At 42.5% G+C, this 12,470-nt stretch overlaps 1 protein-coding gene across 1 annotated transcript in view; it reads left to right on the top strand.

Annotated features, from left to right (window-relative positions):
* Window positions 1-706: 706 nt before the first annotated feature.
* Window positions 707-12,470, top strand: part of KHDRBS3 (KH RNA binding domain containing, signal transduction associated 3) — a 127,777-nt gene continuing 116,013 nt past the window's right edge. The window contains exons 1-3 of the mRNA XM_032591973.1: window positions 707-773; window positions 1,090-1,236; window positions 2,446-2,564. Coding sequence (XP_032447864.1) covers window positions 707-773; window positions 1,090-1,236; window positions 2,446-2,564 — 333 coding nt within the window. The remainder of the gene's footprint in view (window positions 774-1,089; window positions 1,237-2,445; window positions 2,565-12,470) is intronic.

Here is a 12,470-nt window from a genome sequence, read left to right as displayed (position 1 = left end):
GGTTTGTTCTAAAGGCTACAAGTCGGGAACAGCCAAACAGAAGGAGGGGATCCAGGGCAAGATGTTGGGGGAAGCGCTTGGAGCTCCCGTGTCCTCTGTAGGCACACCACCCTCCCAGCACGTGGTTGTGTTCACCAGCCAGGAAGCTCCCCGGATTCTGTTGTTGAGGGGGCTTTACAGTTTTCGTGATGCGGACACAGTTGATTAAATCATTGGTCATTGGTGATCGAACTCCATTTCTAGCTCCTCTTCTGTCCCCACAGGTGGGAGTGCTGGACGTGCCAGCTTGGCCCTTGCTTGTTTTTCCACATGGTTGGCTTTTCTGGCAAGCAGCCCCCTTTTCCTCCAAGAGTCATCTCGTTAGCGTAAAGGCAGGTATGTCTGAAAGGGGCTTGTTAGGAATGATAAAATGCACTCCTATCACTCAGGAAGTTTGTAGGGTTTTAGGAGGTCTGTGCCAGGAACTTGGGACAAAGGCCAGATATATATTTTTCATTGCGTCCCACATATACACTGACTTTCTACCGTGCATTGTTAAGGAACGATTATTCTGACACTTGTTAAAATGGTGAGGAGGACCTTATTCAGAACTGTCGTGATAGGTGTCAAGACTGTCACCGTGGAGGCGAGAGATCAGGTCTAGCTCTGAATACAAGTAAGACAGCTGGGGGGTTAGTGCTAATGAACGGAATGAAGGGGTAGGTGGATGGACAATTACCGCGAGGAGGCGTCCCTGCCACCCGGCTCCTCAGTGGTGACGGCAGCCTCCAGATGTAAGCAGATCCTCCTTTTCTCCTGAGGTGCCATGAAAATCTTATTTTCTGTCTCAAATGACAGAAAATGTGGTGGGCAAGCCTGCAGTGGCACACTGTCTTTCTAGTTAGACAAACCTGGAGAGAAATCCTACCTTTATCGTTTATTATTAGCAAAGTAACCTTTCTGAGCTTCCTGTTTGCCTGAGGATTGAATTATGTCTTGACTGTGGCCTGTTTTAAATACTGGTATTCCTAGCCCCGCAAGCAAAACGAACGAAGGTGTGTGCCCTTTGTGCTACCAACGCCGTCTTTGGACCTTCTCCGTGCTGGGTAGGTTGTGCCCGGCCTGTGGGGGGAACAGTGCGCGTACCCACTCAGCCAGCGCTCGTTCAAGCACCTGTTGGTGTTCTTCTGAAGCAGCCAAACGCTACAGGCAGCAATGAGCGGAAACCGCATACTGGTATTTTCCAAGATCTAGAAGGTACGCAGAGTGTGTGCTTTGTGGTAGACATTCGTTGAAGGAAGAAACAGACTTTTATGTAAAATTTATGTTCCAGTGGGAGAATGTCTTGGTCCACTTGGGATGTATAGCAGAATACCGTAGGCTGGGGAGCGTGGACACGGCACAAGTTTCTTTCTCACAGTTCTAGAAGCTGGAAGTCCGAGATCAACATGCCTGTAGATTCAGTGTCATGTGAGGGCTCACTTCCTGGTTCATAGATGGCAGTTTTCTTGCCGTGTCCTCATGTGGCGGTGGGGGTGAAAGAGGTGTGGGGGCTCTTTTTTACAAGGCACTAATCCTTTTCATGAGGGCGCCACCCTCCTGATTTGATCACTTCCCTAGAGCCCCATCTTCTAAGACCATCACATCCGGGGTGAGGATTGCAACATATGAATGGGGGGCACAAACATCGTCTGTAACAGAGATACAGTATGGAGGAACCGCATTTTCTTGTCGTCTAGGAGTTACAGTAGAGTTGTACGTAAAGTGTTTTGTGAGTATCGAGGTGGAAGTGACTGGTTCTTCCCCTCCTGCCCCATTGGTGAAAGGGATAGTCACACATAAAAAATAGTGTTTGATGTGGCTGAATCTTGAAGGAGATGTATGAAATTGAAATAATAGCGTTATAGGTAGAGAAAGGAACATTAGGGAAGACCTGAGTGGATAGTTGATCCGTGTCACTTATGAAGAGGGTAGATTTGGTTGGGGACGTCAACTGACAGAAGCTGTCTAGGGCTTTTAATGCCATCTGAAAGAATCAGTTCCTGCTGGTGTGAGCCTTGGAGAGCCAGGAGGAGCTGATAAATAGGGAGTCATATCCTTGTAACACTGAACGGAGAATACCCTCTGGCTTTTCTTAGCTATTTGAGCAGCCTCTGTCTAGGATTCCAGAAGGCCCCAAGAAATTTCGTTTTGTTTGTGTCTGTTTTATAACTGGTTCGTTTTGCTTCCTTCATTAGCATGGGCTGTTGAGATTGGACTTGTCAGAGCCATGGTTTATGCCTTTTTCTTGCTGTACTGGTGAGGAACGATTGGTAAAATGGGGAACGTGTCGTCACTTGAAAAACTCATATTGATCTGATGGTCCGTATTTCTGTCTTTGATTTCATGCCGCAGTAGAGCTAGTGAGAACTCTCAGCCTCTGGGGTTTAAGTCACATACTTCATGGTTATCTTTTTTCCTCCACAGAAATAGAAAAGTTTCAGAAAGGAGAAGGCAAGGACGAAGAAAAGTACATCGATGTGGTGATTAATAAGAACATGAAGCTGGGACAGAAAGTGTTAATTCCTGTAAAGCAGTTCCCTAAGGTAAGACAGTGAGGTCTGCAGGTGTGGTATGCCTAATCCCAAGGGAGCAGGTGTTTAATTTGTATTGTTTGATATTTTCTTGAGGTGTCTTCCCTTAGCGTAGCCCTCCTTCACCTCACACCAGCACAGAGGTACTTGTAAAGTTAATGAGAAACTTATTTAGTGATCTTATCTTTTCTGTTTGACTTTAGTGTGAGTTAAGGAGCCCTAAGGCGTGTTTCTGAGTCATACTAGTGATGTGACTTTGGATGACCTACAGAACTAATTTTTCGACTTTAGCTTCTTCATTTGTAAGAGGCTGGATTGTTAAGAATTAAATAAGATTATCCATAGTAAATGCTTAGCATAGGGTTTAAACACATAAATGTTCAAAATATTATCTACTCTGTTCTAGAAAAATATTCTATTTTTCGTGTATTGCAAATGTTGTGTTATTCAGCATGATTATGATAGGTGCTTTAAAGTCTCTCTTTGATTCTGAAATCTTGATCATTTTAGATTGGGCATGACTTGATAACGTTGATACTCTTTTCATCCTGTTTTTCTTTCTTTTGAGAGTTCATGTACTACATGATTTATGCCTACTGTTTGTATACATCAGTAGTTCATTTCTTTTGATTGCCGAATAGTAGTCCCGTTACTTGAATATGCCACAATTTACTTATTCGTTGCAAATGAATTATAGATTAAATTGCTGTGAATATTTTCATACAGGTTTTCATACATTTTGTGACGATATGTTTTTATTTCAAGGAAATACTTAAGATTTAAATTACTGTGCACTTAATTTTACAAGAAATTGCCATACTTTTTCCCAAAGTGATTGTACCTTGTTACATTTCCAGGAACAGTGCCAGCCAGGTGTGGTGGCTCTGTGTCGTCATCAGTGTCTGATGTTCTCAATCTGTTGAATTTTAACCGTCCTCATTGTATATTGGTATTTTCTTGTGGTGTTAATATGCATTTCCCTGATATTAATGATGATGTGTGCATTTCACGTACCTACTGGCCATTCACGTATCTTTTTGTTTTCTTCATGTTTATTTATTTTGAGAGAGAGAACGTGTGAGCAGGGGAGGGGCAGAGAGAGAGGGAGAGAGAGAATCCCAAGCAGGCTCCCTCCCCGCTGTCAGTGCAGAGCCTGTGTGGGGCCTGATCCCACGAACCATAAGATCATGACCTGAGCTGAGATCAAGAGTGGGACACTTAATTGACTGAGCCACCCTGGCACCCCCACGCATCTTCTGTTTTGAAGTGTCTTTTTGAGTCCTTTGCCTGTTTGTAAATGGGATGCATGTGTTCTCATCATTGAGTTGTAGGAGCTTTCGTATATGTCCTGGATATAAGCCTTTTGTTAGACATGTTTCGTGAGTATTTGGCTCAGTCTGTGGCTTTCCTGTTATAGTCTTCCTAGTGTCTTGTGAGCAGCAGAAGTTATTAATTTGATGATGTCTAGTATATCAGGTTTTTTCTTTTCTTTTATGATTATTACCTTCTGTGAACTAACAAATTGGCGACCTCAAAGGAATGTTAGCGTTGTCTTGAAGCTATAAATCTTGTCTCCTGTGTTTCCTCTAAAAGCTTTACCATTATAGCTTTTAGTTTTAGGTCTGTGGTACATCGGAAATTATGTGTATGTTGTGATACTAAAAGGTCAGAAGTTCTCTCCATACGGATATCTGGTTTTCCAGTACCGTTGTTTGAGAGATGCTTTCCTCCCACTGACTGTGTTGGGACCTTTGATGAAAATCATAGGACTACGTAAGCGAGAGTCTTTTGTGTGCAGTGTCTTTTTCACGTCGATCATCTGTTCATGGATCCTTACACCACTTCCATACTGTCTCCGTCACTGTAGCTTTTTGTAATAAGACGCGAAGTTAAGTGATGTGGCCTGTTCAACTTCGTCCTTCTTTTTTCAGGATAGCTCAGATATAGGTCCTTTGCAATTCCACGTAAGGTTAAGAATTATTTCATTAATTTTCACAAAAGACTCTGCTGGGATAATGATTGCAGCTGCACGGTATCTGTGGATTAATTTATGGAGATATGACATGTTAGCAACATTGAATCTTCTCTTCCTTGAGATGGTATATCTTTCCATTTGTAGATTTTTAATTTCTATCAGCAGCATTTTGTACCTTTCAAGATAAAGGTCTTACTTGTTTTTTAATTTATTCTTAAATATGTTTTTTGATACTATTGTAAAATGAATATTTTAAAATTTTGTTTTCTAATTTTTAACCTTCTAGTATAAAACTTTGTAAGTTGACCTTGTATTCTGCTACCTTGCTGAATTCACTTGTTTTAGTGAGTTGTTTCACAGATTCCTTAGGATATGCTTGCCTGCCTTCCTTCCTTCCTTCCTTCCTTCCTTCCTTCCTTCCTTCCAGTTTTTACGCTTGTATTTATTTAGCTTTCATTATTGTATTGGCTAGTATCTCTGTCTAATGCTTGAGTACAAGTAGTGTGATTAGACCTTCTTCCCTTTTTCCCAAAGTAGAAAGCATTAAGAGTGGTAACAGCCATGGGTTTTTGTAGATGCCTTTTGTTAGGTCGAGGGAGTCCCCTTCTAGCTAGTTTTGCTGAGAGATTTGATCCTGAGTAGGTGATGACTTCTGTTAAATGCCTTTTCTTTGTCTATTGAAATGAACACAGAATGTTATTCCATTACACTGTTAATGTAGTGAATCTTACTGATTGATCGTCTAAATTAAACCACCTTTACATTCCTGAGTTAAACCCTACTTATTATTATCCCTTTTATATATTGTTGGATTCAAGTGCATCTGTGTTCATGAGCAATACTGGCCTATATATATTTTTTTCACATATAACATCTTTATCAGATTTTGATCTTAGTGTTATGCCAGATTGATAAAGTGAGAAGTACTCCTTTCTTTTTCTTTTTCTGTTTCTTTTTGTTCTTTTCCTTTCTTTTCATTTTTCTCCCTTCCCTTCCTTCCCTTCCTTCCCTTCCTTCCCTTCCTTCCCTTCCTTCCCTTCCTTCCCTTCCTTCCCTTCCTTCCCTTCCTTCCCTTCCTTCCCTTCCTTCCCTTCCTTCCCTTCCTTCCCTTCCTTCCCTTCCTTCCCTTCCTTCCCTTCCTTCCCTTCCTTCCCTTCCTTCTCTTCCTTCCCTTCCTTCCCCTCCCCTCCCCTCCTCTCCCCTCCTCTCCTCTCCTCTCCTCTCCTCTCCTCTCCTCTCCTCTCCTCTCCTCTCCTCTCCTCTTCCTACTCCCAAAGAATATAAGTTTGGTGCTATTTTGTCCTCAGTATTTGATAGAATTCAGCAGTGAAACCATATGGGCCTGAAGTTTGATGGTGAATTCAGGGTCTTTTTTTTTTTTTTTTAATGTTTATATATTTTTGAGAGAGAAACAGTGTGAGCAGGGGAGTGGCAGAGAGAGAGGGAGACACAGAATCTGAGGCAGGCTCCAGGCTCTGAGCTGTCAGCACAGAGCCCAATGCGGAGCTCAAACCCACAAACCGTTAGATCATGACCTGAGCTCAAGTCAGCCACCTAGGCACCCCATAATTCAGTTCATAGTTAATTATGGCATTAATGAGAATTTTTTAATCTTTTGTGATCTTTCTCTTCCCCCCCCCAAAGGGATTTGTCCATTTCATCATAATATTTTAGCTATAATTTTTTTAAATGCCTTTTTTATGACCCTTTCTCTCCCCACCTTTGGAGAGCAGTTACATATGTATTTAACCTTTTGATATTCTCAAAACGGTTCCTGTGGCGTTTTCCTCTTTATATTATAGTTTCCCCCATCCCATCCCCCACTCTTCAGATTGGATTTCTACTGCCTTATCTTAAACTCATGGATTATCTCCTATGTTGTCTTTATTTTTCTGGTAAGCCCATCAGATAAATTTTTTATATCAAGTATTGTAATGATCTGTTTCAGAATTTATTATTTGATTCATATATAAATGTGTGTGTAAAAAAAATTTCTCTGCTGGGATTTTCTGCTTTTTATTTGTTAGAGGTGTTAACGTTATTTTGTGTTATTGAGCACAGTTAACATAGGTGCTTTAAAGTCTCCAGTTCTAAAATCTTAGTCATCTTGTATTTGACCTGAATTGATAAGCTTTTATCTTGATAATGAGTCATATTGTTACAACTTTTTGCATGTGAGTGACTTTGGATTGTATCCTGGGTGTTTTGAGTGTTATCTTGTCAAAACACTGGATTCTGTTCTGTTTCTTGAGGAGTGTTGGTAATTTTGGATCCAAGACCGCAGACTTGTTGGGTGACATACAGATCTCAGTTCTGTTCTTTCCTTAGTTTGACTTTTGTGTTTGTTTTTGGCATACATGGTCCTCAGGTTACCAGAGATTTGGGTGCATTTTTGTACAAACTTGGAGGCTCCTCGTCTCCGGCTGTCTTTCCTCATATCCCTCCCTCGCATTTCCTCACTGTGCTTGCCTCAGACTCTGCCATTCAGGCTAAAAACTCTAACATCAGTAAATGTGCCCAGGCTGTTCCCTTCTTCCGAGCTTTGACTCCCTTTCAGAATCCCCTTGTTTTGGTCATTCTCCAGAGGCGTCAGATAATTGGTTTTTGTACTTTGTTTAGAGTTGAAGAATTTATAGTTAACTAATATTATATTATATGTTATATTATATTACATTATATTATATATACTATACGTTTATGTATATCATATATATTATGTATATACATGACATCTGTAACTGTATAGATGGTCAGCCTGTTAGGAACCTACACAGCCATACCTGCAGGACTGAGGATGTACATTTTTGGTAAAGAGAAATCTACGCTGCGGACATTTCATAGGCAGACTCATTACTAAACAAAACATGGCTCATGGAAGCCTTTGTAAATTGACCATTGTGCTCAATACCCGAGGTGCTCAATACGCAGTAGATAGAACGATGAGCAGACTCTCCCTGTCTTCAAATAGTTCATAGCCCAGTAGATGATTAATCTGGAATTAATACTTTGCTGTACACGAGCGAGTTGAATAAAAGTACATGAAATAAGATCTCGCTGTCAGCTTGGATGAGAGTGGGGGAAGACAAATGAGGATTTCTGCATATGACGCAGAGCAGAGACTGTTTCGAGTACTTCCGCCATCGGACTTGGCTGCTTAGCAGCCCGCCGCTTTCAGAGTGCCGAGGGAGGAGATTTCTGCTTAGCATAGCTGAGCACAGGAGTTTCAAGCCAGGCCTCCGTTTACGGCTAGTGTGGCACTTGCACCAGCTCTAAGAAAAGGCTTTCTCGCTGGTGTCAGCAGGTAGACTGGGCTGGAGGAGGCCGGCCGTCTGGCCTTCTGGGGGCGGCCCAGCTTGACGCGCGGCCCCGGTGACCGAACACCTTCAGCCTCCGGGTAGGACGGAAGTGCTACTTGTGAAACTCCATCTAATCAAAGGATTTCCGCCAGCTGAACATTTTCTCTTAATGAACCACTTCTCCTGCTTCACTGGACAGCCCTGAACGCGAGTCTTTGGCACTCAGAGCCGAAGCACCTTCCCTCTTGCATCGTATGGCAGAGCTTGTGCAGTGCGAAACTCAGAGTAAACAGTGCTTTATGTTTTTGTTTTTGTTTTTTTTTTTTTTAAGACTTAAAGCTGTAGAAACTGTTGTCCAGGGTCTTTCGGTGGGTAAACCCTTACCCTTGGTGCTGAGCAGTGACCAGAGGCGGTGTGAGTGCCAAATCACCATCGGAACAGGGTGCCCTGCCTTTAAGAACCGACAGACGCTTTGCGTTTTAGATTTACGTTCCTTTGTTGTTGTTGTTACTCTGTTTCATTCATCGTTTGGTCCGTGCATCCATTCACATATCTAATATTTATCGAGGGTCTTCTGTGAGCCAATTACTGTACCGGGAAAACAGAAGTGACTAAGACACGTTTCTTTGTCATGGGGCCTTCTGTTTGGCGGGGAGCGCAGTCGCACAGCTCAACGTTTGTAACGCAGCGTGCAAGGTTTAGTGTTGGGGTGCCCTGGGAGGGTCATGTTGACACCCTCAGAGAAGCCTTCCCTAAGGTGGCCTCTCTTGGGGGGGGCTGGCCGAGCTGGCTAGAATCAGAAGCAAGACGGGCCAAGGTAGAGGGGTGGCCGTGACTGGGAAACACAGGGCGGAGGGCAGTTGCGAAACCAGAAGCCGCTTTATTTGGCTCAACAGGTTACTTTCAGGAAGAGGTGCGGATCTTCCGGAAGATTTAGCGATAAAGTGAGAGGGGAGCGGAGCATGGGGTGGGGTGGGCCCGTGAGGGCTGCGGAGCTCGAACAGGAAGTGACGAGGATGAGGTGGGCTCCTTTGAGCAGAGGGCGTGGCACGGGCAGAGTGGTGCTGGGGTGGAAGAACCACTTGGAGAATGAGCCTCGAGCTGAGATGAGATCCACCTCCGTGTGGCACGACACACGAATACACGCCCTCCTGCTGTGGTAAGCGGTCTGTGACCGTGTTGAGTGGGAAAAAAAAAAAAAAAAGAGCGACCTAGAAAGCTGACGGTAACCCGTTTGGACACTTATTTGGAAAAAAACAATGACTTGACTCAACAGCAGTTGTTCTCCAGAGGCTAGGATATGTGTGTTTCCTGCTTTACGTGGTTCCGTATTTTAATGGTCAGCGATTTGGTGCAGCTTTTATAATTGGGATAAGAAATACTTCCACTTGAGGGAAGAAATGGTCCTGAGACTGTCAGTCTGGAGGATACCTTTGCCCTATGATTAAGATTTAGTGAACCGAGTTCGATTCTGTCCGTTTCAGTTACATGTTTAAGACAGGTTTATTAATTTGCTGAATTTGGTAGCTGTGGTTTCACCCCGAAGCATTCTAATGCATACGTTCTGTTTTCAGGCAACATTATATTAGTCAACATGGTTGGTTACATTGAATGTTTTCCTAATTACGTGCCTATTTTAAATTCGATACATTTGCTCTTTCACAGAAGCTCTTAGGTTATGGATCTTTGAGAGAGAGAAGAGAGAAGTAAGTTCTAGAAACATGTTCCCTCCTGGAGTTTGAATTAAAGCGCAGGGAAACTCTCTTGTTTGAAACTAGTTTGCATTTTTCCCTCATAGCGTGTTACAGACAAGGAAAAATCCATGAATTTTCTGTTCCGTAGAAGTCTCCATGGGTTTAAAAATTTCTCACAGTAGTGAATATTTTGACAGTCGTATCGGTATGTTAAAACTTGCCTTTTCTGTGACTCCTAATTGATTTTCAGAGGCATGTATGATATTTTTTTCCAGAGGATTTATGTGAAAATAATGTCTGTTTTTGGTGTCCAGTTGCTAGTTTACCTGTAGAAATAAAGTGGTAATGTACGTTAGTTCTCGCTGTATAAGTGCCATTGCCAAAATTAACATGGCTGGCTAGTGGGGGATTTTGAAACTTGTTGACAGGAAGGAAGCCCGATACTGAAACAAATTACTCAAAGACACGTATTTGTGATAAGTCGCTGCTATTGTCCCTCCCGGTAGGCGTTAACTTTCGGGACCCCATGAGAAAGTAGGAAGGCGACTCTGGACTCCAGAACCTCAGAGAACACACTGGCCCATCAGGCCATTGTTTGACCGCACACTGCCTTCTCCGCCAAACTTCTCCTGCCACCTTAACAGCCCACACCTCCCAGGGAGCCGAGGGCTGTGTGGTCGTAAGTAGAGAGGGAGGGATGCACCTGTAGAGGCTACTTTCCTTCTTTCCCAGAGGTCCCGGCCAGGCCCTGGGGATCTTGTGACACGTGCTGGTGTCATGACAATTAGTTACTTAAATTGGTATTTGCAAATAAGATAGCATTCAGAAACCATTATGAGGGAATTTCAAATCTGATGTAGTAACTTTTCCCTTACTCTCTTTGAAGTTCTTGTTTATTGACCTGGAAAGCAGCTCTTGAACTTAGATTTAGATTTGCTGAGTGGACTCCAAAAACAGCCAGGCACAAATTGAAGGGTTCTTGAAAGAATTGACTCATGTTGTTTTGGGGGGTTATTATTATTACTACAACTGTTTTGTTGAGCCAAATAAATAATCCTAAAATGTGGTCATATGTAGGTCCCCAAAATTGCATTGCAGCGAAAGACTGGAAATGCTACCATGTGTGTACTTTGGTCACAACACAGCACATTTAGAAATCAGAGTCTGTGATAAGTATTGTTACGTGCGAATCTTGAATCCTGCCACCACTTACTTTCTGAGGAGCGATAGATAGGTCTGTGTGTTGCTGAGACAAAAGGTAAAATCCTCTTTAGCGCTTGGCAGGGTGTTACTACTGAGTTACAGGTCTTAAATAATAGTATTTTACTGACTCTCTTGGCTCTGGGCCCCACCAAGTCGGATCCACTGAAAATCCCTGGACTGTGGTGGCATTGGATACAGAAATGTGAACAAGCATAGTCCCTCACTTCGAGGATTCCCTGCCCAGGGGGGTAAAATGGCAGAAATTCATACCACGGACCAAACAATGACATTTTATCTTATCACGGCAAGTAATTGACACATAATCACATGAAACAAGGGACACATTGATACTGAGAAGCCATTAGGGAGAGGTAAGAACTCGGGTTTAGGAGCCTGTCCCTCTTGTGTTATGCCATATAGTAAGTCATATTCTAGCTTTCTGACATCTGATATGTCCCCTCTGTGTCTCTCTCTTTCCCTCCCTCTCTTCCCCCCTGCCCATCAGACCAGGCACCTCCTGGACACCTCCACTTGGATATCCCACATCCTGCTTAGATTTGGTGGGCCCTTAAATGACCTTCTTTCCTCCCCTTCTTGGCAAACGTAGACCTTTTCCTGTGTTCCTTATTTCGCTGAATGACAGACAACGTGTACCTAAGTGCCCGCGCCTGAAATGAGTGTGTGCTTTTTGTCTACTGGCTCCTCCTTCATTTACCTCCTTCCCCTCCATTCTTTTTTTTTTTTTTTTTCCCCTCCATTCTTGAGATACCTTGACTTACACATTTATTATTTCTACTTCCTCAGTTAATTACCATCCGTCTCTATGTCTGCATTCCGTTACCACTCCTTAACTGTCTTCCCTAACCCATCTTCTGTAACAGGTTCTCGTCCAGATTGGTTTCTTGCCTGCAGTTTCACACCCTCCGTTTCATTCCCCACCCTGGCAGCCAGACCAGTGTGGTCTCGGAGTTTCTCGCTAACAACTTCAAACTCATTAATATACCAGATAGTTTGCTTCTTGTATTTGTTTTGTCATCTACTCACCCAAAGACTATAATCAGCCCGAGCCGATAGAGTAGGAGGTATGTAGATTATTTCACATTGTCCATTATTTGTGTATGCCTGCGTGTATGGATTTTGCCTATATCATCTCCTGGAGAAGTTCCTTGTACACTTCATTGATTTTTAGAGTTGCTGAGGTTTAAATTAGTTGGGCTCTTTGCCATGTGGAAGTAAACACGATGTTAAAATCATAGTCAATGTGGCAACACCAAATAATCTCAACTGCTACCAGTAATACTTACTGATTTGTGGTTGGCAAATAAACTTAAATAATAATATTTTTCTCTGGCTTTAATAGGTCACAGTAATTTCTGTAGCAAAGAAAATTGATAAAAACTGGGTTGATTAGTGCCCTTTTGTTTGGGATAAAATAAACTGAATTCCACAAGTATTTCTTAAGAAACTGTTATGTAGGAAAAATGATGAATCCAATATGGGTCCTAATTATTCTCAGAGGATTTATACTCTAACAGAAGAAACAGAGTACATTTCACTAAATAATATAGGGTAAATACTGAATTAACATAAGAGAGGTAGTCAGACACTATAAGAATTTCAAGATGTAAAAAATTGCTATTTTTAGAGGAAGAATTACAGATGGAATTAAATTTAGTCCTTAAGTGTAAGCTCAGGATGTTAGCAAGCAGAGATCTGGGGAGGGCAGAGTAAACTGTTGGGCCAGAATGGT

Source organism: Lynx canadensis, chromosome F2, assembly GCF_007474595.2.
Source record: "Lynx canadensis isolate LIC74 chromosome F2, mLynCan4.pri.v2, whole genome shotgun sequence".
NCBI lineage: Eukaryota > Metazoa > Chordata > Mammalia > Carnivora > Felidae > Lynx > Lynx canadensis.
This window is presented reverse-complemented; position numbering and strand designations above follow the sequence as displayed.